Source organism: Mauremys reevesii, linkage group 1 (assembly GCF_016161935.1).
Source record: "Mauremys reevesii isolate NIE-2019 linkage group 1, ASM1616193v1, whole genome shotgun sequence".
NCBI classification, from domain to species: Eukaryota; Metazoa; Chordata; order Testudines; family Geoemydidae; genus Mauremys; species Mauremys reevesii.
In genome coordinates, this window is record NC_052623.1 from 181,945,807 (window position 1) to 181,972,141 (window position 26,335).

A 26,335-nucleotide genomic window follows, 5' to 3' on the forward strand; every position below is an offset into this window, starting at 1 on the left:
CATTAGAAGTTTTTAAGAAAAGGTTAGACAAACACCTGTCAGGGATGGTCTACTTAGTCCTGCCTCAGTGCAGAGACTAGATGACCTCTTGAGGTCCCTTCCAGCCCTGTATTTTGATGATTCTATAATTTATGCCCCTGGGACTACTCAAGTGAATAGTTACTCACATATGTGTGTTTGCAGGATAAAATTTTGATTACATGGGAAAGGACCATAATGTGAATTTTTTTTTAAATTATCTGCACAACTATGCAGTATAAATAATACCACAGTGATATCTTGCGTTGCCATTCTAATGACATATCCAGATATCTATAATAAATTTTTCTTCCCTAATTACATTAAAATACTTTCTTACTTTGATTTGTAATTACGATCTTGAAACTATACTTTGATTGCTTGGTCTAATACAAAGAAACTGTTATGAATTGTGTTCTTTCCATGAACTGCACGTGTCTTCAAACCTTGCACAGGTTCTATAAAGAAATATATGTCAAACTTGTTATTTCTAGGAAAAAAAACCTAAAATTTTTCTCACCAGTGTTGAGGATGCTAGAGAAGAAAATGTAGTTGGATTATAAGAAGAAATAATTTTTAAAATAATATTGATTAATAATATAGCTATTATTTCGGTAATCAGTTGGCATGTTCATACTTACATTTTATAGTTGGTGTAATAATATGAGGAACAGCTGCAAACTTTCACAGTAATAGGTACAATCGAATCTGATGTGTCTAATTAATTTTTGGTCCAACAAATTAGTTTTGTTCTTCATTACTCTCCAATGGAAGGAAGACATATTTCATTATATTTTTGTCTGCAAGAACAATGGAGCGTTACAGGTCACACACATCCCTCATATGTGTTCTAATTAGTAGAATTGACAGCATTGTTATAGAAACACCTGCAGTATATGAAATAGTACATTGATACCTTGGATGACATATATATTACTTTTGATTAAATATCAGACAAATAAATACAAAATTAATGTAATTTGTTCCCCAAACTCCTTACAATTAGATTAATTTTGTTTTACGTCCATAGGAAACATGCATCTGTGTTCATTTACTTTTCAGCTACTGAAATCACAAAGCATATGTTATTTTGACATTTAAATGAATTATTACTTTTGTACATGTAATTGCTAAGCACTGAAGGGTAGAACAAACATCCAGGCTGCTAACTTAGAAGGTAAGTTGACCTAATTTGGAGACAGATTGCATCTTCCTCTGGAAGAGGCTCTGAGAGGGGATAAAGTCGTCTGAAAGCTCCTCTGAGGTTCTCCTTGCGGAGTTTCTTGTGCATCCAGTACTCATGGAGGACCTGTTTCTGACCTCATTGTGAAGGCAGAATGTCCAGTCCAGGGCTTAAGGTTTCTATAAGGAAACAAGATTCCTTTCTGTAACCTTTCTACCAGGTGGTGGTGGTGGTAGCAACAAGGGCTATTTTCATATCTTAGGGTTCCTCTTAACATTACAAAACAGAACCAGCTCGAGCCCCCACCCAGAAATCTGGGAAAACTAATCATCATGCCTGTATGCCTCTCCAAGGCCGTACTTCTCCACTTGCATGCACATTCTGTATAACAAAATAAAATGTATATTAAAAGGAGAGGGAACACAGTAGTAATTTGGGAAAACACCCCAGTGGTGATTCAGAAGCAGGCAAGCCATAAGTAAAATACCTTCACCACAGTGTTGTGGGTGGTAGTCATTTGTGGTGTGAAAAGTCCAATGGACAAATGACCCTTTAACACATCCCTCTCCTTTCCCTTCGCTGCATCCGCACTCATGATTTGTTGTCTGAGCTCAGCAGAGTCCCAGACTCCAGAGTTGTGATCAGATGAGTTCACCTCCTGCCAATAGTGGGGGAGGTTGGGTTTGAGTGATGCCTCTGCCTGCCCACCACTATCACTACCATGGCTCCTGCCTCGCCCTGCTCCCTTTAGCTGGAATGCTGGGTTCTGATGTTCTGCCACTAGCCCAGTCCTCCTGCTTCTAGTGATTTCACCAGGTAGCAGAGAACCTCACCACTGCTGCCTCTTCTGTGTCGTCTTTCACTGCAGCACTGTCCCCTCACCAGGTCTAAGACTCAGCCATTTAGACCAGCTTATTAATGATTTCAGCTGTAGTGATCACTGGTAAGATCAAGGACTCTGTATGGACAGAAAATCATCTCTTTCTTTAAACACTGAAGGAGAAGGGTAAAATGGTATCTAAGAACCTTTTAACAGAGCCTACACTACTAGATAGGAACACCTGTCCTAACCCTGTCTGACTTTCACTTGGATTTGGCATCACTATCCTCCTTAGCAAGTGAGGTTATAGTTAGGGCATATTAAATACAGGTTTTATTTTTCTCCTTTATATAATAAGGATGACATTTCATTATCCCTCCATCCAAGACTTAATTTTAACCCAAAACAGCCAAAATTGATCACTCTGGCAGAGCAGGTATTTTTGCTAGTGACCTACATGGACTAGACACAGCTATAAAAATATGGTCTGCTCTTGAGGTCTTTCCCCCCATCAGTAGATGGTAGAGAAGAGCTCATTCAGAGCAGTTCCTTACCTTTCTTTGGATTCCTGGACAACTATTCAAGGAGCCAGCATGTCCAAAGTGTTCCCCTGGCCTTCCTTTTTCCGTGGGTTCTTCAGCAGCAGCACTTCCATTGTCTCACCACATCCTCTTCTGTCCCTTTGAGCCCTTGAGGTACACAAGGAGAGAGGCTCATTCCTTTCTAGCCCTGGGAGACTCAACTCTATAGTGCACCTAAAGAAGGGTTCCAAGGGCACCAAAGAAGAGGAAAACATCTGATGGAGCCACTGCTCCCTCTCATCTTTTCCTTGCCCACTGGTTTCCACTGGGCTTTTGGCCTTCGTACCATATAATCGGTGGGAAGCACTGGGGCTTTGATAATTGGCCGGATAAAATTGAAAAGTTGTGGAAAGCACTGTGGCAGGTTTTGTAGCCTGTGGTTTAAGTTTCAGGCACAATGCAATGCAATGCTTTGAAATTACCAAATGTATATAAGGGAGGGTGCATGTTGCCCTCAGCCATAATCAGTCAAGGGCTTTTCTCCCTTGACTCTACTCTCTGGTGTTTCCTAAAATTCCCTGTTTTTTTTCCTTTATAGTACAATTGTCAGTGATTTTTCAACAAAACTACTAAAACCAAGCCAACATCAAGCATAACATTTGAACCATTTGTTCACAAAGGCAGACAGAATTACTAAGTATTGATATAAGTAATCAGATAGGGAAAAAGCATAATAAAATCACATGGATTACTAACAGCAGTTCCAGCAAATAATACTCTACATCATATTTATTAATAAGTAACTTCAACCACCTCTGAATGAAGTATAAGATCTAAACCGGGCTTGTCACTAAGGCATTGCTGCAATTGACATCAATGACTGAGTAAGGGGTGGAGGCTCTGACAGATAGAGTATGGTTAGACAAGTAGAGCATAATGAAATAAAGTGAACTCTTATGTTCTCTGGACTTGAGTCTCATTTATATTAAGGCCCCATTACACTGATTTGGCAATGAAAGGGAGCATTAAAGGGGATATTACATTTACAGCCACTGCAAGGCTGCTGGAGTCGTGTAAAGGAGAATTAGTGGGAATAAGAATCAGATCCTTAGTCTTTTCTTTCTTGCATTGACTTTAGCAAATGACCTTGTTTGTTTACTTTAGACTACAGTCAGTATGCTGACACAGCAGCAGTTGTGTTCCAAGAAGTGAAGAGTGAATTTAACCATTGCTGAATTATAGAAGAGGAATATAGAAATGTTCACAGCAGGCATAATGCTACAATACTTATAACAATTTGCCTGAAATAACCACTTTATTGCTACAGATATTCTACTTCCTAGATTGGGGATAGGTTCTTATAATTTGCTAGTTCCTGTAATTAAGAGTCCAAATATTTGCTTTTTATAATACAGTAATTTGCAGCACTGAATCATCTCCTCTACATCTTAAAAATGCTGTAAGTAGTTTCATGAATGCTCTAAATATTAAGGTTGGATAATTTTGGCATCATTTAAAAAAACCCACACCAAACAAGATGTTTTACACCAAACATGTACAAGGTTATTATTCACATTTTTTGTAGAAAATGTTATCTGATTTTCATATTTTTATAACTGCTAAATTTTTGAGTCTGTGGCTCAGATTGGAGAGGTGAGACATTTTTGAAAAGAGTTTCTAATAACTGAGCAATCACAGTGTTTGTCAGTTCTGTAGCTACACACTTTGGCATTTGTGTGACGTCCATCCACAGATAACAGTTTAGATTAGGGGCTTGTTATCAAGCCAGATACTGAGCTACCAGTTCAGTTTTAAAATCAGGAGAAGGAAAATGGGACATATGCAGGAAGTCAATAAATTCTAAATCATTACATACAATCAAGACATCATATAGTCTGTGTTCCAGTCACGTTGTGTCTTTGTCTCTCTTTGTGGTATTCTGCTTATACCCATATCAAGAATATTTCACAAAAATTGACTGTGAGCTGCCATCTGTTAGCTTATGAGGACAGTAGTATAGTAGACTTTTTTTCAACATATGTTTGAATAACTGCAATGAATTGTAGGTTCTCTTGCAGGAAACATTGCCTTCAAATCTGTTTTAGAACACCCTATAAATCCACACCCAACTACCTGTACCCCATCATGGAAAATTATTTTGAAGCACAGTACTGTTGTTTCTTTTCCGTTTCAGGTCTCTGGTTCTTGGTTGCATTACGAGTACATTATAAACATGTGATACTGACTTTCCTTTGTGCAGGAGGTCGTAACGAAGTTGTCATCACTGAAAATAACAACAGCATAACTGAGCAAATCACTGATGTTGTCAAGCAGCCTGCCTTTATAGCTGGCATTGGTGGGGCATGCTGGGTAATTCTGATGGGTTTCAGCATCTGGCTGTATTGGCGAAGAAAGAAGAGGAAGGGGCTGAGCAATTATGCTGGTAAGAACAGTAACTATTTACTACAAACTTGTCAGGTTCTATCATGAACCCAACCCTAACAATGCTGGTTTTACAAATAAAGGTGGAACGGATGAATGTCATATGCCTGTTTAACATGTGCTGTAAAAATGCCAGTGTATGAGAAGCTTTAAATGCATTGCTCTGGACCACATTTCATCATTACTGTAAGACAGTCTTTTACATCTCCAGCACATCTAGCATAACAAAAGTACAGGAAGAATTAACTGTATCTCTCACCCAACTCTTATTGCAAAAGGCAGTCTTTCAGTGTTCCCAACTCTAATTATGAGCTACATTGCGAATCAGACTACATAATCACATGACAGTAAGACGGAGTATGAATCCCCCACCAACTTCACCACTTTACTCCTATGTTTGCCCCAAACTTTGGGTTTAGGCACTAGGGGGACCAGATGTCCTGATTTTATATGGACAGTCCCAATATTCAGGGCTTTTTCTTACATAGGTACCTATTATCCCCCATCCCCTGTCCCATTTTTCACAATTGCTATCTGGTCACCCTATTAGGCACATACAAGTAAGCAGAGCTACTCACCCACTCCCTCCTTATCTGGAGTTGGGGGCTGAGGAAGGAAGGAGAGGGGAATGGGCAGAGCATTGGCTCCATCCACCTCAACTCACTGTCGAGAGTAGCTGAGCCTGTACAGGGGAAGTAATAATTTAGTGCTAGTATAAGCAAGCAGTAAATTACTTACTTACAGTGGGTGAGATGTAGGTCCTCAGACATGTCTATGAAGCACAATGCCTCCTGGAGCTACCCCAGCAGTGTGGTGCAGCTCTCACACACATATTTTGCTCAGTGCTCTGCCTACAGTCAGAATCTAGCCTCAGAGAATTACGTTTGGTAAGGAAAAATAAAAATAAAAATTCTCTTATTTTCCCTGTCAGATGTCTTTATTCTGTTTTGTCAGGAGTGGTAACACTCCTATAGCTGATATATGTCAAGTTTCCTGTGGGTTGTGGAGAAGTCAGATAGTTATAATAAAATTACATATGATTCTATTAAAAAAAAAACAAGAAAAAAACTACCTCCAAATTTGGCCAATTTTACATGAAAAATAACTCTTAAAATATTGAGGTATTTTCCAGCTAGTTTTCTTGCCCAATATACTAATTAATGTTAGCACATTATTGGTTTCAAAGAGGAAAACACCTTTCATAACTTGGCCCTGGTTAAGCACGGGTTGGCAATTCACACATGTTTACTGCTGGCAGTATTAGCATGCCAGGCTAAACTCACTCCAAAATCTTATTGATTTCTTATTAATTCTATACAGTGAGCCTGAGTGACCACAGTGGTGAAGTAACATTATTTGTAGGCTGTGCTGTTTGCACATGGTGTTTTCTTTCTTTCCTTGTAATTAATAATGTGTATATACATGATGACAGTTTCTACTCTGAGAGGTTTTGTTAATTCATGCAGATAGATAAATATGTATCTATCTGTCTATCTAATGAGGATAATTAACAGTAGGAAATAGTTACATTATTTTATCACTTATTTACATTAAACTGATAACACATCTAGGGCCGGCTCCAGGCACCAGCCAAGCAAGCTCGGCAGATTCTAAGGGGCGGCATTCCATCCAATCCTAAACAATCTTTTTTTTTTGTTTGCCGCTCTGGCCACCCTGTAGGGGGCGGCGGCGCAGAGGAGGGGAGCACCCTGCTGGGAGCTAGCTGCGCGCTCCATCTGCCCCAGCCAGTGCTAGGTCTGCAGCAAGCTGGGCAGCCCATGTCCTTCCCTCTCCGCCGACCAGAGTGGTGCGGAGCCCTCCCGGCAGGCAGCGTGGTGGGAGGGGCCAAGTGGTGAGCGCCCTGGCTGAAGGAAACCCTGGCTGCCCCCCACTCCCTCCTCCTCCCCTCTGCTAGCCGGGTCGCGCACTTCACTGCCCAGGGCATGTCTGCAGCGCAGGGAGTCCCGCTAGCCGAAAGTTTGCACCCTGGCTCCGGCCGCCCCACAAGTTGTTTTTATTTTGCTTGGGGCGGCAAAAATACCAGAGCAGGCCATGAACACATGAGGATTTTAGCAGTCTCATTTCCTTATGGAGGTGTCATACCTTTCCATGTACTTCAAATGCATTAACTAAATGCATACTAAGCCTCATTTTTCCAGAGACGGGATTTTGGTCTATGTCTTTGTGAGTTGGCATGGCACATTTTTGTGAGCAGTCATAGAATGTCAGGGTTGGAAGGGACCTCAGGAGGTCATCTAGTTCAACCCTGCTCAAATGCAGCTTAAATTGACTACCATAGGCTGTTGTCTAATGTAGCTCATTCTTTCTCATGACATCTGCAGCACCTAAACGTTATGTGAACATTGCATCGTGACACAGAATGACCATTATCAGAATTGTGAAATGCTGTATGCTCCTAACAATGAAAGCTCGTACGACATCATGTTTCAGGACTCATCCTACTATTTATGATAAGGAGGATAGCATGCCCACCTTAGAACTAACTTCCATCAAATGTAATTCTCAAAATTCGCTATTCACCTTTCTTCAACCTTTATTTCTCATTGGCTGCTGGCTGACTAGTGCTTAAAGCTCAATTGTTATAACCTGCATATGATTTTAAATTAGAGATGAGTGAATTCCAAGGGAACCTTGTGCCCTGCAATCAGTGCTTGTTATCAGGGTCTGTAACTCACGATGTGTTTGCTTTCTTGTTTTGCAGTTCAGTCCTTCACCTTCACCCCTGCAGGTACTGTCCATTAGTCTGTCTCTTACCTCACCAACATGTCACTGCAACCATTAGCATAAGTGTTTATAATCATAGCAGGTATACAGAATTAAAACCAAGTGCAAGGAGAAACACTCCCATTCCCCATCTGTTATAATAATGTGGTATTGACTCTGCTAGTGATTTCAGAAGAAGGCTACAATCTACCACAATTAACTTCTCTTTCATTATAATTCTGCATTCTTCTTACTCATCCAACCCTTCTAAATTATGCAATTTTGAAAGGTAATTTTCAGGGCAATGCTTGAACTAACATAACTACGATAGGCAGGCATTAGTCACAAAGGGCCAAATTTTGCTCTTGAGGATTCCTGTATTTAACTTGCAAATTTGAAGGCCTCTGCACCTGGCCAGAGAAGCAGAACTTATCCCAGATTCCACTCTTCACTTTACATGAATCTGCCTCTGCATGGGGTTTTCAGATCTGCACTTATTTCAAACCTAGCCAGTGATTAACCCATACACACACATTGATACACTAGGTAGGTCTTTAAGGCATTTTAAAGCTTTTTATTAATTGAAGCATTTGCCTTTGTTCTGCCTGTCCAATCCACAACCAACTTCATGTTATCATTTTTTTACAAGGCGTAACATACGGTAGGCCATTATCATGAGTGTGATTAAAGTTGTGTGAAGAATAAACGAACTGTGGCTGAAACAGCAGGTTGCAAACAGCTTTGCCAACATATGTATGGTCAAGAGATACAGTGTATCCAGTTAATTGTAATAATTAATACAAATAATTGACCTCAATTCTCATATCTAAGCATGAGTGTCACAATCCCAAAAATTCTTACATTATCTCCATGCACTACAGTGTACGTGGCCAATATATTTCAATGTTTTCCAGTATAAGTGTGCAACATTTTGTGGCATGTAGTACACCTCTCAGTCATACCTGCCAAATGCCAAGAATTTTGACAAGGGATATTTTTCCAAATAAGTTGGAGGTTAGTGGGCCACTGGTCTCCCAGCTACTAGTAAGCTGTGCATGCCTCTCAGGGAATTTTAGGTTATTTTCTCCTCAAAAAGTTGCAATAAAAACTCACCAAGATGTACCCAGAATCCTCCGACAGCCCCAGACTCCTGGCTTACTTGAAAACAGACCTTTAAAATGGTGCTTCTGCTTATCCTACCATAATTCCTCCTCCTTTTACCTTGTGCTAATGGGTCCCCCTCTTTCTCCATTGCTCACATTATGCTCATTCTCTGCACTCCCTGTACAGTTAACTCCTCTCCCTGCTGCTCATTGGAACTTTCCACTCCTCCTTTCTTGCTGCTTCTCTCCAGCCCTGTCTACCTTTCAGCCATCTCTGGAGTTGTATGCAGCTCAGCAGGAGGGCACAGCTGGCTGCTGAGAGGTGTGACAAGAAAGGGGAGGAGGTGATACCACCAGGGCCGGCTCTGGCTTTTTTGCTGCCCCAAGCAAAAAAAAAAAATACCTGCGCGGGGCCGGAGCAGCAAAGGGGGCGGGGGCGGGAAACCAACCTACCAGCCGGAGCAGCAAAGGGGGGCAGGGAACCTGCTGGCCGGTCGGAGTGACAAAGGAGGGGGGGCGTGAAACAAACCTGCTGGCCGGAGCAGCGAAGGGAAGAAAAAACAAAAAACCAAAAAGAAAAAAATAATACTTGTAGGGTGGCGGGAGCGCAGATGCAGGGGGGCTCCCAGCCCTGCAGCCCCCGGGCAGTGGTGTGCACACCCCAGCTAGTGGGGATGGGGGAGGAGCGAAGGGGGCGGCCAGGGCTTCCTTACGCAGGGCACTGCCATGTGACCCCCTCCTGCTGGCCGCCTGCTGGGAGGGCTCCCCGCCACTCCGGGGGCAGGCAGGGAAGGACGCGGGCTGCGTGCTGGGCTTGCTGCAGACCTGGCACTGCTCCCAGAAGCTAGCTCAGTGGGGGGAGGGATAGCTCAGTGGTTTGAGCATTGGCCTGCTAAACCCAGGGTTGTGAGTTCAATCCTTGAGGGGGCCACTTAGGGATCTGGAGCAAAAATTGGTCCTGCTAGTGAAGGCAGGGGGCTGGACTCAATGACCTTTCAAGGTCCCTTCCAGCTCTAGGAGATTGGTATATCTCCAATTATTATTAGCTCCCCTCCTCCGTGCCACCACCCCCTACAGGGCAGCAGGAGCAGCAAACCAAAAAGAAAAAAACCTGCAGGGGCAGCAAAGTGCAAAAAAAAAAAAAGATTTGGACAGAATGCCACCCCCTGGAATCTGCCACCCCAAGCACCAGCTTGCTAGGCTGGTGCCTGGAGCCGGCTCTGGATACCACCTGCCCACACAGTCCTTATATCGTTATTAGGAACAACTGTACCCAAAGAGAAGGGTTGAAAACTCATGAATGGCTTAGCCAAAACAGCACTATTGGCATGTTTGTTTAGATAAGAGTAAGGCATGGCACAGTTTGACAGACAGTAACCACAGACTCTAATGCTTTTCTCATTTCATTGGGCGGCACAACGTGAATGCTTTGAACCCTAATCACATACTACTGTATATCAGTAACTTAATTCATGTATGTTCTGAACACATTGGGCTAGATGCTAATCTCCCTCATAATGAGTAAATCCAGAGTTACTTCAATGAAGTCCATTTACACTGGGGGAACAAAGATCAAAATCTGACCCATGGTCTTCAGAAACTGTCACAATTAGCACAAAAGTGCATTTGGAGATTAGCAAAATCTACTGATTTATGTCCAGGCTCTGAGTTCCCCAAGAAGAGTCTCAAATCATGTTCCTGACAGCATGAATTTGGAGTTGGTTATATGATCTACAGTCACAAAATGTTTACATTTTCACTTAACCGGTGAAATTTTCACTTAGCCAGTTTGTACAGATCTGAGAAGTCTATAGGTTGTTCCTTCCATAGTCAGTTGTAACCCATGTATGCTAAAATAGATTCCAGGCCTACATTTTTAGACAGGCTTAGGACCAAATTCACCTTCATCAGAGGTGAATTTCAGTGAAGTTACATTGGAGGTGAATTTATCCTAATATATTTGTTTGTGAAAGAAGCACATTTTTGCTCAGGCCAAACATCTGCTTCCTTCATGAATACATAAAACATGAATATCTGAATATGTAATAGTACTGGTCAAACTGTTCATTATGTAAATTTGTGATAAATTTTGATTTTTGCTTTGCTTCATAAACCGAACTGGTTGGAAAGTTTTGAAAAAAACAAAGAAAAGAAGGAAGAACATTTTTAATTTTGTTTGTGACAATCTTTTTTTGTTTTCCAACTCTATTTGCAAATTATTCACAAATTGTCACTGATTTTTTTAAATGGCATGTATTTGTTATTTGAAAATATTTGCTAAATATTTGGACTGATAATTTTCTGAGTATGGGAAGTTTGTGAATTGTTCACTTGGACTATTTGCTATTTATGTTGTGTGATTGGCCACCAGAAAGGTATTGTTTCTCCTGCGTGACTGAATCACTGAAATATTTTAATCAGAAAAATAATAAATAGCAAATGAAATGCTGCTGCTACATAGCTGGGCTGGGGAAGATTAATCTGTTGGGCTAAAACTTAGGTAACTTTCTGGATTTGTGAACATTTTCACATATTCACAAATAATATGACCTCATACATGGTTTCTGGTTATTTACAGTGGAACATCTGTAATATGTATGTAGCCTTCAGGTTCACAGGCCATCTCTTGTAATAACACCCCTGCCACCCTACCCCTGCATGATTCATCAGCAGGGACTGAACCTGAGACTTAAAGCACTAAAGATATGAGTGTCTACCATGTGAGTGAAATAAGTGACTCCACTAGCTGGGAAGCAGTAGTGACATAACTGGAACCAGTGGGTTAAATATATATTCTTGGAAGATGGCAGTGTATCAGCAAAGCAAAAGCTGGACACAGAAGTCTGTCAGCACCACAAATGCATGATTTATTCCTTATTTAGCAATTGGCAGTGCAGATTGTAGAGGACAATTTGGCCTGACATGTCTGTGCACATTTGACACCCTCTAGAAGAGCAAAATTGCTGCTATGCACACTGAAACTGAGTTATTCACTAGTTTCCTGTTTTTCATGTTCACCCTCTACTCACATTCCCCAGATACAAACATGCAACACAGGTTTGCACATGGCACAAAGAAAGAGAGCTGGCTCAAAACAGGTATCCCTTCTAGTACAGTATGCAAGTTCTTTCACTCCCATCCATTACAATTCTGGAACAGAATTGATTCATTTAGCAGGGAAAGTTACAAATGTGTCATCACATTTCTACGCAGGTTTCTGTACAGTAAATTCACATAGCTCCTGTGCAGAAACAAGAGAGACTCCATATATCCATGTATCTTTCATGTGTCCTCTGACTCAATGGTGTGCCAATAACCACTCACTTGAATACTCAAGGTTTTTCAAAGAATGCATAGGCCATCAGCCATGCAAGGAAAGTAAATGTGTATGTTCAGTTATGAGTAGGTAAGCTTATTTAGTGACTAGTGCCCTAAGGGATTAAAGATTTTTTGAAACTTAATAAATATAAACAAATTAAAAACAGGAAATCATGGCATTCTAAATGTTTCATGCATAATTCGTAAAATTGTTAGAGGAGTATAAATTATTTGACACAATCATCCAAAGGCAGGCAGAAGAGTTGATGGAATTTTTATACACTGATTATCTGTTCTGAGTTAATGCTTATTAAAAGAGGATTAATCCACATTCATATTTGAGGAACAGCTTATCAGGAAAAGGAATGAGACTTGGCTGGCAACATTAAAGTTTTCATTTGTGGCAGGAAAATGTGGCCTATTAGAGATAGGCACATAGAAATCTTTCTGAAGCTTCTTGCCTCAAAATGTCAACTTACTATATATTTGTATTTTTCCAGTTCTAGCAGGCATGAAGATTAGGTTTAACCTTGTCAGATAATATTAGTAAAAAGCATAGGTACTTCTTTATATATTTAAAAAAACATGCAAAAGCTCTTTTAACATATACTCTTCATACAAATATATACTGTATAATTTCTTTACATTGTATATAGTTTAAATGCACTTTGGAGTATACTCTGCATTTTTGCAGCTCTTGCAGTATAGTCTGGTGAGAATCCCTTAGAAATCACTATTCTTGTTTTCCCCCCATCTTCTTTTAAAAGCCAATCTCCTCCTGGCACCTAATGCAGGACTTCAGCCATTCTATGGACATATATCAGATACGGATAATGCTGAAAGACCTTTCATGCTTTCTCAGTGATAAAAGGCAAGAGAAGATGGGTTGGGTTAGAGCTAGAGAGACCCTCCTCTTCCTCCTCCCCCATTGCCCCTTGAGACTGTTCAGCATTGATTTGAAATGGAGACAGCCTGAATAAAACCAGCTTGTCTGGGCATTTTATTTTACATTGACATCTACAAGACTGTGTTGCATTAAATATGCTCTCTTTCCAGCATTTAGACCTGTTTTGTAATTTCAGAAATCAAACTGCAGGCAAAAATGCTGACAAAACATATGACAGGAGTGATAAACAAAGTGCTTATTTTGGCAGCGTGACCGTGTCTTTCGTGCCGTTAGCTGCTTTTTCCTTCTTCTCGTTAACTCTTAGAGAAATGGATATGCTCCTGCAAATCTGAGGTAGCCCTTTTTTGGAGGGGATCAGAAATACAAAATGATTTTGTGATCTGCCAGTAATGTCCTCTGGTTTCAAAAAAAGATCTACAACCTTGGATTGGAGAGTTTAGCTGATCAGACGAAGCCTGTCGAACAAGAACAGTGACTGTAGTATTTGCTTGTTCCACATTATGGGAAGGTTGTAGCCATTCCTGCATCAGTGTGCAAAGTGGAAGCAAGCATAAGGAGCCTCCTCTTTCCAAGCCACATGAACCTACGCATGCCCAGCCACAACCTGGCCCATAGCTGTTTCTCTCTGATGGGTTTCTCTATTTCAGCCAATACCTAGCTGTAGCTCTCCCATAAAGCGCAAGGCTTTTATTGGATGGTCAGAAAGTGAGGTTGTGCACAAGGACAAGGCAGGGTTACCACTAGATGCTAGTGACCCCAAAGGTGGGGCAGAGTGGTGCCATCCACCCGTCTTCTGTGCCAGCAGACTACTGCCGGCCCGAGGAGATCAACAACAGCTTAATACAAATAGTATAGGAAGCACGTCTTCTCATGATGTGATCTCCAGCATGCTCAGAAGTATCCTGCATACGGCATGGCTCTGCAAATAGAGCACCTCTGGGGACAGTTGTTGGTGTGCTCTCCCTGTGTATTCCCCCCTCCAGCTATGCTAGGGAGTCCTACAGATATAAATATGTAGGTGACCAAAAATATTATTTTTCCCCATTTGTCATATTTAAAATTTCTCTCTCACACACACACACAGAGTGACACTATTTCTTTTAAAATTAAAATGTTAATATCAGTCTGTAGCCTAAACAAACATATTAATCTCAGGTGTGAAATTAGTTTCACTGTAGACTATGTTATCCTGGAAGTCCCCTATAAAATACTAAACCAAATTCATAAAGTTCATTATTGAATACATTAGGGGTCTGTTTCTGGGTTTATATCTTTGTTGCTTTGACAGAGATAATATGGCCGGAAGAAATGGAGGATGGGGAAGAAAAAGAATATTAAATTAGCTTCTACTGATACATTTCTTAACAACATGTTTTGAGACATAGCCAGACAGCACCCATTTATTTGCATATTCACAAACGATATCCACAGCTCTTTAGCATCACTTTTAGCAAAGAGTGATATGATCACTTGATAGTCCATTAAAAAGCAACATAACTGGAAAGTAGTGTCAGATCGAGAGCTAATTAGCTGCAATGCTTTTAGCATGTGGTGTTTTCGTAAGCAGGTTTTTATTTAATACTTCCCACACTTTTGATTTTCTTTTCATTAATTGTTTCAGATTAACTCTTTCAAAATACAGCTATTAAATAGTCTGATGCGAAAAAGAATTACAGTGGCTTTCCAGTAGAAACAGTAGTCCATTCTGTGGTAATGGATAATTAATCATCAACCCCCAAATCCCTTCCATATGAGATTCCAAAGGGGTTAGTTTTATCACCATTAAATTTTGTTAAATGTGTATTGCGAAGCCCCTTAGAGAACTGATAAACTGGCAAAATATGAAGTATCACAAGTATGCTACTGATATACAGATTTATGTCAACTTCTTTGCTAATCATGGCATTTTCATCTTGGTGCTGTATTGTTATCTGGCTGAGAGTGCAGTATCTGACAGAGATGGTTAAAGTCAGCCTAGATACAAGAAAGATATTTCTGTGTTGGTGGGGGTAACAGCTGGAGAACCTTGCAAATGCCTTGGTGACTGTATATTTATTGATGAAGATGGCTACCCCAGGAAGGTGGTCAGAATTCCCTATTTGGAGGTTATTTTTAACTAAGCTGACCATGGAGCTTCTTTCCATCTGCAATTGCAATCTTCATTCATAGATGTGGATTTTGTCCAAGATCTTCAGGATCCAGGCCGGACCACTAAAATAGTCTGCTGTAGGGCACTTTAATTGGAATGATCTCCGAAAATCATTAATAGATTATTGTCACTGAAGGACCAGGTCTGCTCATTGGCTTGTTTCCTAATACCTAGTGATTTCTACAGTGCATTAATTGCACTTGCTGTTCAGCAAGTGTGCAGCAAAGGTTGGCTTAGAATTAATCATAGAATCATAGAATTCAAGATCAGAAGGGACCATTGTGATCATCTAGTCTGACCTCCTGCAAGATGCAGGCCACATAAGCCGATCCACCCACTCCTGAAATAATTCTCTCCCTTGACTCTGCTGTTGAATGCTCCAAATCATGATTTAAAGACTTCTAGTAGCAGATAATCCACCAGCAAGCGACCCCGCCCCATGCTTCGGAGGAAGGCGAAAAACCTCCAGGGCCACTGCCAATCTACCCTGGAGGAAAATTCCTTCCCGACCCCAAATATGGCGATCAGCTGAACCCCGAGCATGCGGGCAAGACTCTCCAGCCAGACCCTCTGGAAAAAGGCTAACAATATCCTATCATTGACCCTTTGTACTAATTACCATTGTGGCACGTTATTGACCTATTGACTAAACCTGTTATCCTATCATACCATCCCCTCCATAAACTTATCTAGCTTAATCTTAAAGTCATGGCGGTCCTTCACCCCCACTGTTTCCCTCAGTAGGCTGTTCCAGAATTGCACTCCTCTGATGGTTAGAAACCTTCGTCTAATTTCAAGCCTAAATTTCCTGACTGACAATTTATATCCGTTTGTCCTCGTGTCCACATTAGCACTGAGCTGAAATAATTCCTCTCCTTCCCTGGTATTTATCCTTCTGATATATTTAAAGAGTGCAATCATATCTCCTCTTATCCTTCTTTTGGTTAAGGAAAACAAACCGAGTTCCTCAAGTCTCCTTTCATACGACAGGCTTTCCATTCCTCGGATCATTCTAGTGACCCTTCTTTGTACCCGTTCCAGTTTGAATTCATCCTTCTTAAACATGGGAGACCAAAACTGCACACAATACTCCAAATGAGGTCTCACCAACGCCTTATATAACGGGACTAGCACCTCCTTATCTCTACTAGAAATACCTCGCCTAATGCATCCCAAGACCGCATTAGCTTTTTTAGCGGCCACATCACATTGCCTACTCATAGTCATCCTACAATCAACCAGGACTCCTAGGTCCTTCTCCTCCTCCATTACTTCCAACTGGTTTGTTCCCCAGCTTATAACTAAAATTCTTGTTAGTCATCCCTAAATGCATAACCTTTCACTTCTCACTATTGTATTTCATCCTGTTACTAATACTCCAGTTTACAAGGTCATCCAAATCTCCCTGGAGGATATCCCGATCCTTTTCCAAATTGGCAATACCTCCCAACTTGGTGTCATCCGCAAACTTTATCAGCCCACTCCTACTTTTGGTTCCGAGGTCAGCGATAAATAGATTGAATAAAATCGGACCCAAAACCGAACCTTGAGGAACTCCACTGGTAACCCCCCTCCAACCTGACAGATCACCCTTCAATACGACCCTCTGCAGTCTCCCCTTTAACAAGCTCCTTATCCACCTCTGGATTTTCATTTCGATACCCATCTTTTCCAATTTAACCAGTAATTCCTCATGCGGTACCGTATCAAACGCCTTACTGAAATCAAGATATATTAGATCCACTGCATTTCCCTTGTCTAAAAAATCTGTTACTTTCTCAAAGAAGGAGATCAGGTTGGTTTGGCATGATCTACCTTTCGTAAAACCATGCTGTAATTTGTCCCAGTTGCCATCGGCCTCAAGGTCCGTAACCACTCTCTCCTTTAAAAGATTTTCCATGACTTTGCATACTACAGATGTTAAACTAACAGGCCTGTAGTTACCCGGGTCACTTTTTTTCCCCTTCTTGAATATAGGAACTATATTAGCTAATCTCCAGTCAAACGGTACAACCCCCGAGTTTAGAGATTTATTAAAAATCATCGCTAACGGGCTTGCAATTTCAATCCCCAATTCCCTTAATATTCTAGGATGAAGATTATCCGGGCCCCCCGACTTACTTCCGTTAAACTGTTCAAGTTTGGCTTCCACCTCAGATACCGTAATGTCTACCCCCATATCTTCATTCCCATCAGTCCCTCTATCACTATTCCTTAGCCCTTCATTAGCCTCATTAAAGACCGAGGCAAAATATTCATTCAGATATTGTGCCATGCCAAGATTATCCCTAATCTCCACTCCGTTTAAAGTTTTAAGCGGTCCCACTTCTTCCTTCTTGGTTTTCTTCCTATTTATATGGCTAAAAAACCTTTTGCTATTGGTTTTAATCCCCTTCGCTAGGTCCATCTCCACCCGGCTCTTTGCCTTTCTCACTGCTTCCCTACACCCTCTGACCTCAATAAGGTAGGTTTCTTTGCTGATCCCTCCCATTTTCCATTCCTTGTACGCTTTCTGTTTTTTCTTAATCACTCCTCTAAGACGCTTGCTCATCCAGCTCGGTCTAAAACTGCTACCTACGAACCGTTTTCCCTTTCTCGGGATACATGCCTCTGACACCTCCTGCAACTTCAACCTGAAATAACCCCAGGCGTCATCCGCCTTTAGATCCCTAAATATGTTAGTCCAATCCACTTCCCTAACTAGTCGCCTCAATTTAGTAAAGTTAGCCCTTTTGAAATCGTAAACCTTAGTCTCAGATGCAATTTTGTTTATCCTTCCATTTATTTTGAAACGAATTAGCTCATGATCACTCGAGCCAAGGTTGTCCCCTACAACTATTTCCTCAACAAGGTCCTCGTTACTTACCAAAATCAGATCTAAAATGGCATCCCCCCTCGTCGGTTCAGCAACTACTTGATGAAGGAATTCATCAGCTATCACATCGAGGAAAAGCTGAGCCCTATTATTATTACTAGCATTTGTTTCCCAATCTATATCCGGGAAGTTAAAATCTCCCATGATCATACAGTTTCTATTAGTATTTACCTCCTTAAAAACATTAAAGAGCTCTCTATCCATATCCAGGCTAGAACCCGGCGGTCTATAGCACACCCCAATCACTATCCCAGGGGACGCTTTAGTAGTTTTCTTCCCCAATGTGACCATTGCCCAAACAGACTCCGTATTATCCATTGCATTGCTAGTTATTTCGTTACTTTTCACCTCATTATTGACATACAATGCTACTCCCCCACCTTTACCTTTGTATCGGTCTTTCCTAAACAGCACATACCCTTCCATACCTGTACTCCAGTCATGGCTACCGTTGCACCATGTTTCGGTTATTCCTACGCTATCCGGTTTCAATTCTCGGACCAGGAGCTCTAGTTCCTCCATTTTGTTACCTAAGCTTCTCACATTGGTGAACAAACATCCTAATTTTTGCTGTTTGGCTCCTCTCACCCTTTTCACCCAACTTGGTAGGGACACAGTACTACCAGTATGACCTGTCGGTCTAGTATCCGTCCCCCCCCTCTTCCTTATACCTAACCGTCCCCCTCTGGCTATATCTGTTGCTATACTGTTGTTCTCACTCTCAACGTATAAATTTGGCGTGGAGAGTACCTGGACCTCTCCCAACCATCTCCCTCCAATGTCTAGTTTAAAGCTCTTTTAATCAGATGAGCCAGCCTCCCTCCTAGAATTCTACTTCCTTCCCTACTTAGGTGGAGCCCATCCCGTGAGAATTAGTATATAAAAGAATTAATAACATAGGACCACAATATAGGACCACCTATATTGACCTACGTTTGAACGCAGGATCTGAGAAATGGTGGGCCATCCTGAAATATACCCCTGTGAATATATGATGGAGGCAGGGACTTTTCTGTCAAGGATCTATTTATGGATTTCTAACATGATTCATATACTTCAGGGAAAGACTGAAGGGATTTTCCCCCATGTAATGTTGATGTATTTGCGTTTGTGTGTGTGATGTTTTTATCTTGTATATGTGAGGGAAGTGAGATAGGATTTATACTTGTTTTTCCTCCACTATAATTCTAGCAGGACTGCCACCTCTTTGCATTTATCCTATGGGACAAAATATTTGTGTGGTGGCATTATGCTGCTGCATCATGACACTGAAGTCATTAACATTCCGGTATAATGTCATTATATACTGAAGCAGAAACATGCCAGGAAAACACAATTTCATCACCTGATGTAGTCTCACACAACATAGTCATGTCAGAGGACCCATAGTAAATTCAAGATTCTTTAGCCATCCTGCAATTTTGGCTTACAGGCTACAGGGCAGATTGATTTAAATCTGTCCAGTGGAAGCTCTCAATGTGGCATGTTTCTCTTTCTTGTAACTGCTGCATTATATTTTGTTATGATGCCCAGAGGTCTTAGTCTTGCGTGATGAAAACTCTGATTTTTTTTATTACTAATTATTACTAACTGATTTTATTTTCCTCTCTTGTTTTTTTTTTTTTTTTTTTTAAATCCCAGTCACTTTTCAAAGAGGAGATGGAGGACTAATGAGCAATGGAAGGTAGGTTTGTTGTTAAAAAGATCTATTTCCATCCTATTTTCTTTTTGATTAGGAACTTGAACTTTTCTATAGATAAAAGACTATTATAATAAAAGATTATTTATAAGACTGACAAGTCTAGGAGGAATTAAATGGCTTACCATGAGGTTTAATGATCTATCTGTTGGACACTTTAGAGGAATCAAGTCCAGATGTTTCATATCTCCCAGATGCCCAAGAAGAAATTAGTAGTAAATATCACAAGGAATGTGTTCATTTGTTACCAGGATGTTTATTGCATTAATTAGACATTAGCAAATGAAGTTGCTGTTGTTTAAGACTCCTTATTGGCTCACACTAAATTGCTGTGAGTGAACAATTACACATAATCGATCACAAAATAAATGATTCATGGATGATAAATAGGTTGTAGATTGATGGGACTGGATTCCACAAGTTTGGCTACTCAATTGAAATTGATAAAAGCTGATAACAAACCCATATATCCTCATCTATTTTCTCTTTGCCAATATGGAGATTGTAATTAGGCCATGGTAATAACTTCCAATCTCCCATTTAATCAATATTTTAGCAAAAAAGAGATTAGACCTAATGAGAGCTAGTGGATGTGGCAAGAAAACTGCTGGATCTTCTTATTGCCGTTTCCATAGAAACCCATGTTTCTCTTAGGGATTGTACCAGAAGGGGTCTATCAGAAAAACTACAATGATTATAAATGTTGCTTCTTCCTCATAAGTGTGCTAATAATCCGGAAAACCTTCAGAACTGTGCTTTTCATGTTAAGAGATTGATTTTCCTTGCAAAACACAAAGCGCTGGCCACATTTGCTATGCTGAATTTCAGGATAGGGCCACATTATTTATCCTGTGCTTAGTGAGTGCACAGTTTCTTATGGCCAAAGTTCCCTTCCCTATTTGAGATATCCAAGTCACACAACAGCTCTCGAAGTTAAATATTACAAAATTATGAAAGCATGCTGTAGTCACAGATAAAAATACTGTTGTGAACTTTCCATTAATCCAACTCAAACCTATTTGCCTCTAAACTATACAAGAGTACTCAAAGAAAAAGCTACCAGCCTATAGATGACAGATGTACATTTGGGATTCAAGGAGTGAAGAAATAGTAGCCCAAAGTCCTGGAAATGGCTGATACAGAGCAGTCATTTTGAGTGATTGTTCCCTTGAAGTGGCAATTTATCATTCAACCCTTGTTTAGAATCCTTCAGTGATACAGCCTACTCCCTGTTTCAGACAGACAACAGAGTTCATTTGGATTCTGGCAGAATCACGACTGATGCCTAGTTCCATTTCAACTGCCAAAGTTATTTTGTATATAGCCTTAATTAACTGCTGAAGGTCTTTAAATCATGAAAGCCTACACAATTTTAATTTGAAATATATTGAAGTCTCCTAAACTGTTTATTACATACTGTGGCAGGAGAAAAATGATACAATCTCTTCGATCATAATCTTGTCCAGAGTTGTCTGACAGACATATTTTCATGTTCATTTCCTTTTTTTTTTCATCCTGCTTCAGTCGACCGGGTCTGTTGAATGCAAGTGACCCCAGTTATCCTTGGCTTGCAGACTCTTGGCCTGCCACCAGTCTGCCAGTAAACAACAGCACTACTGGACCTAACGATCTTGGGAATTTTGGTCGTGGAGGTGGGTTTTACTGAATCATGTCATCATGCGGTGAATAACACATTTTATTTTCACTTTAGTTTGTTTTTCATATTGGGTTCTGTTTTGTGCCCGTGTATATATATTGTGTGTGGGGTTGTTCATCAAAGAGCCTTAGCAGTGCTGTAAAATTGCTGCCTGGTACAATACAGTAAAGCACAACAACTCTGCTAATTAGTAATGTTTGGGTTTTATCAGCATTTTAGCTCACTATTTCCAGTCCTTATATGTCCTACTCATATTCTTAAATCTATCATAGAAACACCAATAGTAGAGAAAGGGGAGAGAGGTGAGGTGTGGTCTGTCAGGCTGAGTGTAGCACTTGGAGCTGGGAGCTCCTGACTCCCACCCCAGATCTGCAACTGACTATGTTGCCAGAAGGAAGTCATTACAGCCAACATTTTCAGAACTAGTCTCTTATTTTGGCTACCTCAGTATTTGGGTGCTCAACATAGACTTGAATTTTAGAAGTGCTCAGCTGCCTCGGGTTCCGTTGGCTTCATCTGAAGTTGTGGGTACGCTGCAGTTCTAAAACTCAGGCCCAAAGTGTTAATTTAGCATCCAAAATCAGAGACTACTCTTGAAAATGTTGATTTTCACCTCTCTCACTTCCCTAGTCTGTAAAATCATTGTTATTATTACTTTAATTTCAGTATTACTTCTTACTGTGGCAAATTAGGCACTTCAGTCATAGAGATTAAAATGCTAAGTGGGAATATAACAATTCCTATCACACCAGAGTGTTGAGGATTAATTAGTTATTTCATGTTTGTTAAGCTCTGCGATAAGCACTATATACAAATTATTTTTATTTCAGGGTGGTAAAAAGCACAGTTCTTTCTGTGTACTATGGCTGACTCAAAATGAAATGTTTATCTGCTTTAAAGATGACTTGTAAAGAAAATACAATTATGTTTGTGCCCATTTCTGCTTCTTTAAATATAGGGCTAAATAGTGACTTAAGCAATAGCCCAGAGGGCAACATCACCTCAGAGGAAGCACACAAGATATTCTCCAGGTGCTGCTCCTTTCGTATGAGGGCAGGACTTAAATTCAGCTGGAGCTGTCCAGAGTGAAGCGCTGATAAATATTTTAGCCCCACAGGGCTAAAGCTCCAAATCCCCTCGCCCTGCAGCTAAACCCCCAAACCCCAGTGCCTCCCCTGTGCCCACCATGGGGGCTGAAGCCCCAAGCCCTGGCACCTCCCACAGAGAATGGGAGGGATGTGGTGGGCTCTTGGAAATATTCTTATTTAAGCCCTGTATGAGGATGAGCAATCAGCCCTATAGGATGGTGTAGAGGGGACAAGGAAATGTCCTCACCTCTTTCTCTACCCCTTTTGGAGGAATGGGTCATGTGGGAGAGCAGGAGTGAGCAAGGAACTTAGGAAGGCAGTTGTGAGCAGCTTTTGAGCATCTCCACAGAGGAGGAATCTTGTTGCTCAACTGTCTATGCTTGCACAGAATCATTGGAGGGCTGTAATCTATAAAGAAAACCTCAAAGATTTTTTGAGTGGCAGGGTTTTGAGGAGAGAAGTAAGGAGAGGGGAGCTCTTTGAATTTTTTAAGGTCTTTTTTCTGCCGTGGTTTCATTGGAAACCCTTTTGGAAGGTCTCAGGCATCATTACTTTGAGTGTTGACTCATTAACAAAGAGAGCTTTTCTCTCAAGTGTTTTCATCAAAAAGGTGTTAAAAAAACAAAAGACCGAGTTTTAAACATGCCAAATAATAATCACATCCCCTCTCACTTCCTTGGTTCTGTAATGTCATAATCCTACCAGTTCTTCTGTCTCCATAAAGCCTTCGAAGGTAAAAAAGACCCTAATTTCTAATGTTAAAAAAATGACGAAAAAATGGAAGCAGAAATAAACCAAAGTGTGTCAAAGTTCCCATCTGGAGAATCATTTCTTAACTTGTTTGTAACACTTTGTTGTGTTGAATAACAGACTCTGTCTCTCTGATACTACACTATGGTGCTGAACTGCATTAAAACACTTTATATTAACTTTCAATATAGCAAAGCTATCTTTAAGTGCTGATCTTACAAAAGTGGTGTAAAAAGGGCATGTCTATAGATAATATTAAGAGGACAGCGGTAGGATTATACATACATCTGCCAGCTTCTTGACTGCAGAGGCCCTGAAACTATGATTCTTCAGCATTTCCACATCTTTACATGAGCACCCATAGTACAAAAAAATAACATTTTCTTATAGCATTTGGCTCTGTAAGCCCCAGGACTGGAAGTAGCTTTTCAAGATTTTTGCCTTCAGTGGCAATGGAGCTGAAGGCCAGATTCATCAGAAGGACATAACATTTATTCTTTCAATTTTAGCAGCTAAATTGCATTCATAACTTGATGCTTCTGGTATCAGTCCCTTGATTTGAACCCTAGAGGCTGAAGTCAGAGGAGTAGCATGAAGGGTCTCTAGACATCTTGGATGTGACCAGAGGAGGGTTTCCATGTGCAGGAACTGTGAAGGATGGGTTTAAGGCTGCCTTACAAGAATCCCCTTGCAATCTCTGGTGTAGCAGGTGTGCCAGGCCAAGGTGCCGAGTGGGAGGGACATATTGGGGGAAGGCCCATATCACAGAGTGCTGCAAATATTTGCTTTGACCCCATATGGCAGGCTGAAGAGGCTACTGTAACTCAGACAGGACTCCAAGACTGTCTCAATTACATGAGGATCTGCAGTGCAGGTTAGGATTTGGAGTATTTTCAACAGAGAAACCTTGATTCTGGAATATGCTTTCCTCTTTGAGTATAACAACATGGTGCAAAATTCATTTCTTTTTTTAGGCTTTTCTACAAGAGGTATAGTTGAATGATATGAGTCTTGCTCTGGTAGTGCTTGATTTTTTACTATATAATTACTTTGTGAGCTGACAATTTAATAGTTCATGTGCTCAGCATGTGCATTTTATTGAACTAAAACAATCAATTTAAAATAAATAGTTCTATTGAAAATTCCCAATATTTATGGGAAACTTTTGCAGGCTGATTAAGCTGGATTCTATTATTGTTGTACATCACTAACAAAATTGGTTACTAACTTTTAATCCATTGCACCATCATGGAACCATTTGAGGCAAGGTAGACTCTGCATTATTGGTGATGGTACACAAGCCAGATAGGACCCAGCTTGACTCTCAGATCTCAGGCTGAGTTTGCAGGGCTGGTAGTAAGAAAATAAATCTTTATAGCTGTAAACTGAACACTGAAAGTACATTAGACCATGTAAGTAGATGCTAACTGCCTGATTTTTGAAAAAAATAACTCTTGTTTTACAATATGTGCTCTTCATTGATTATATCTCACTTCTGTGCCCATAATTAATCTGTAGTCGTGCAGACTACTTTGAAAAGTGATTATATAGACATGGCACCATCTGATTCAGCAGTGGTAGAATTTAGCCATTTTGTATACCTGATTGTGCCTTACACATAGATCATTTGGCATCTAAATCCTTTCACTGGTGCCTGCAAAAGTTGAAAATACAGACGAGCCCAAACCAAATCCTCATTTCCAAATTCTTCTGAAATTGTCCATATTTGACATTTGAACCCAGAATAGTAGTTGTTAGTTATGTTATGTTAGTGTCTAGAGGCTGTAACCAAAGTCAGGGGTCCATTGTGGTAGTTGCTGTACAGACATACACATAGTAGGAAATAGTCCCCAAAAACCAACAAATGACCCTGATTTTTACAATGCATTGAACCAAAACCCCAGATCTGAGCATTTTGAATTTAGGAGTATTCATAATTATTATGATTCAAATTTTATAGTCAGAGTCCATGTCCAGTAGCTGGCAGTCATGTTATAAAGCAGAAGGGTGCTCGCATGTTTTCTATCAGTTGGATTCCACACAGAGTACTACTTTTTTTATCTTAAATTAGAAAAAGAGCCATTTTTGAAATACTTGGCTCTGAGAGAGTATCATAAACTGAGCAGTGTTGCTGCCTATGCCATTGTACCAGTCACCTTCCAGGCACTTTTTCATACTTCAGAGGTGTTCACATTTAAATCTAGTACAGCAACTCCTCACTTAAAGTCGTCCCAGTTAATGTTGTTTCGTTGTTACGTTGCTGATCAATTAGAGAACGTGCTCGTTTAGAGTTGCGCAATGCTCCCTTATAACGTTGTTTGGCAGCTGCCTGCTTTGTCCACTGCTTGCAAAAAGAGCAGCCCGTTGGAGCTAGCTAGTGGGGGCTTGGAACCAGGGAGACTGGAAGCCCCCCAGCAGCTCCCCGCTCCCCTAAGTTCCCTGTGTGGCAGCCTCCCAGCAGGCTATCAGTTGCCAGCAGTTCAGCTGTCCGTCCCTGCACTGCTATGTGCTGCTCCTGCCCTCTGCCTTGAAGCTGCTCCCGGGAGCCTCCTTCTTGCTGTACAAGCGGGAGGAAAGTGGGGGGGGTAATGTGCCCCCTGCTCCTGCACCCCACTTACCCCATCTCCATAGAGCTGGGGGAGACAGGACAGGGCTCAGGACAGAGGGAGCTTGCTGGCAGCAGGGGCTGTCTCATCTTGCTGATCTTCTTAAAAAGGCAATGTACTTAGAGTGGGGTCAGCATACGTAAAGGGGCAATGCGCATCTCTCTCTCACACATAGGTGTCTCTCTCTGCCATGCTGTCTCCCCTCCCTCCATTTGTGCTGCCTTGTAGAGTGTGAGGCTACATTAACAACAATGTGTTAACCCTTGAGGTCTCAAGTGTTCTAGTTCATCATTTAGCAGCAAGGCATTCCCTGGGAAATATCCCACCCTCTTCCACCCTCTGACTTCACCACCGCAACCAACCTTCACAATCACCATTGCTGAGCACAGTATTAAATTGTTTGTTTAAAACTTATAATGTGTTTGTTTTAAACTTATACTTATATATAATATAGTCTTTTGTCTGATGAAAAAAA

General features: G+C 40.8%; 1 protein-coding gene across 17 annotated transcripts in view; it reads left to right on the forward strand.

Annotated features, from left to right (window-relative positions):
• ROBO2 (roundabout guidance receptor 2) overlaps positions 1-26,335 on the forward strand; it is a 620,357-nt gene that overhangs the window by 539,742 nt on the left and 54,280 nt on the right. For 12 of the 17 annotated variants that reach the window (XM_039529411.1, XM_039529456.1, XM_039529508.1 and 9 more), the window contains 3 exons: positions 4,803-4,985; positions 19,702-19,744; positions 21,284-21,411. In XM_039529411.1, the coding sequence (XP_039385345.1) occupies positions 4,803-4,985; positions 19,702-19,744; positions 21,284-21,411 (354 nt within the window). Of the gene's footprint in view, positions 1-4,802; positions 4,986-7,706; positions 7,734-19,701; positions 19,745-21,283; positions 21,412-26,335 lie in introns of all 17 variants that reach the window. The other 5 variants (XM_039529402.1, XM_039529445.1, XM_039529500.1 and 2 more) reach the window with 1 other exon arrangement.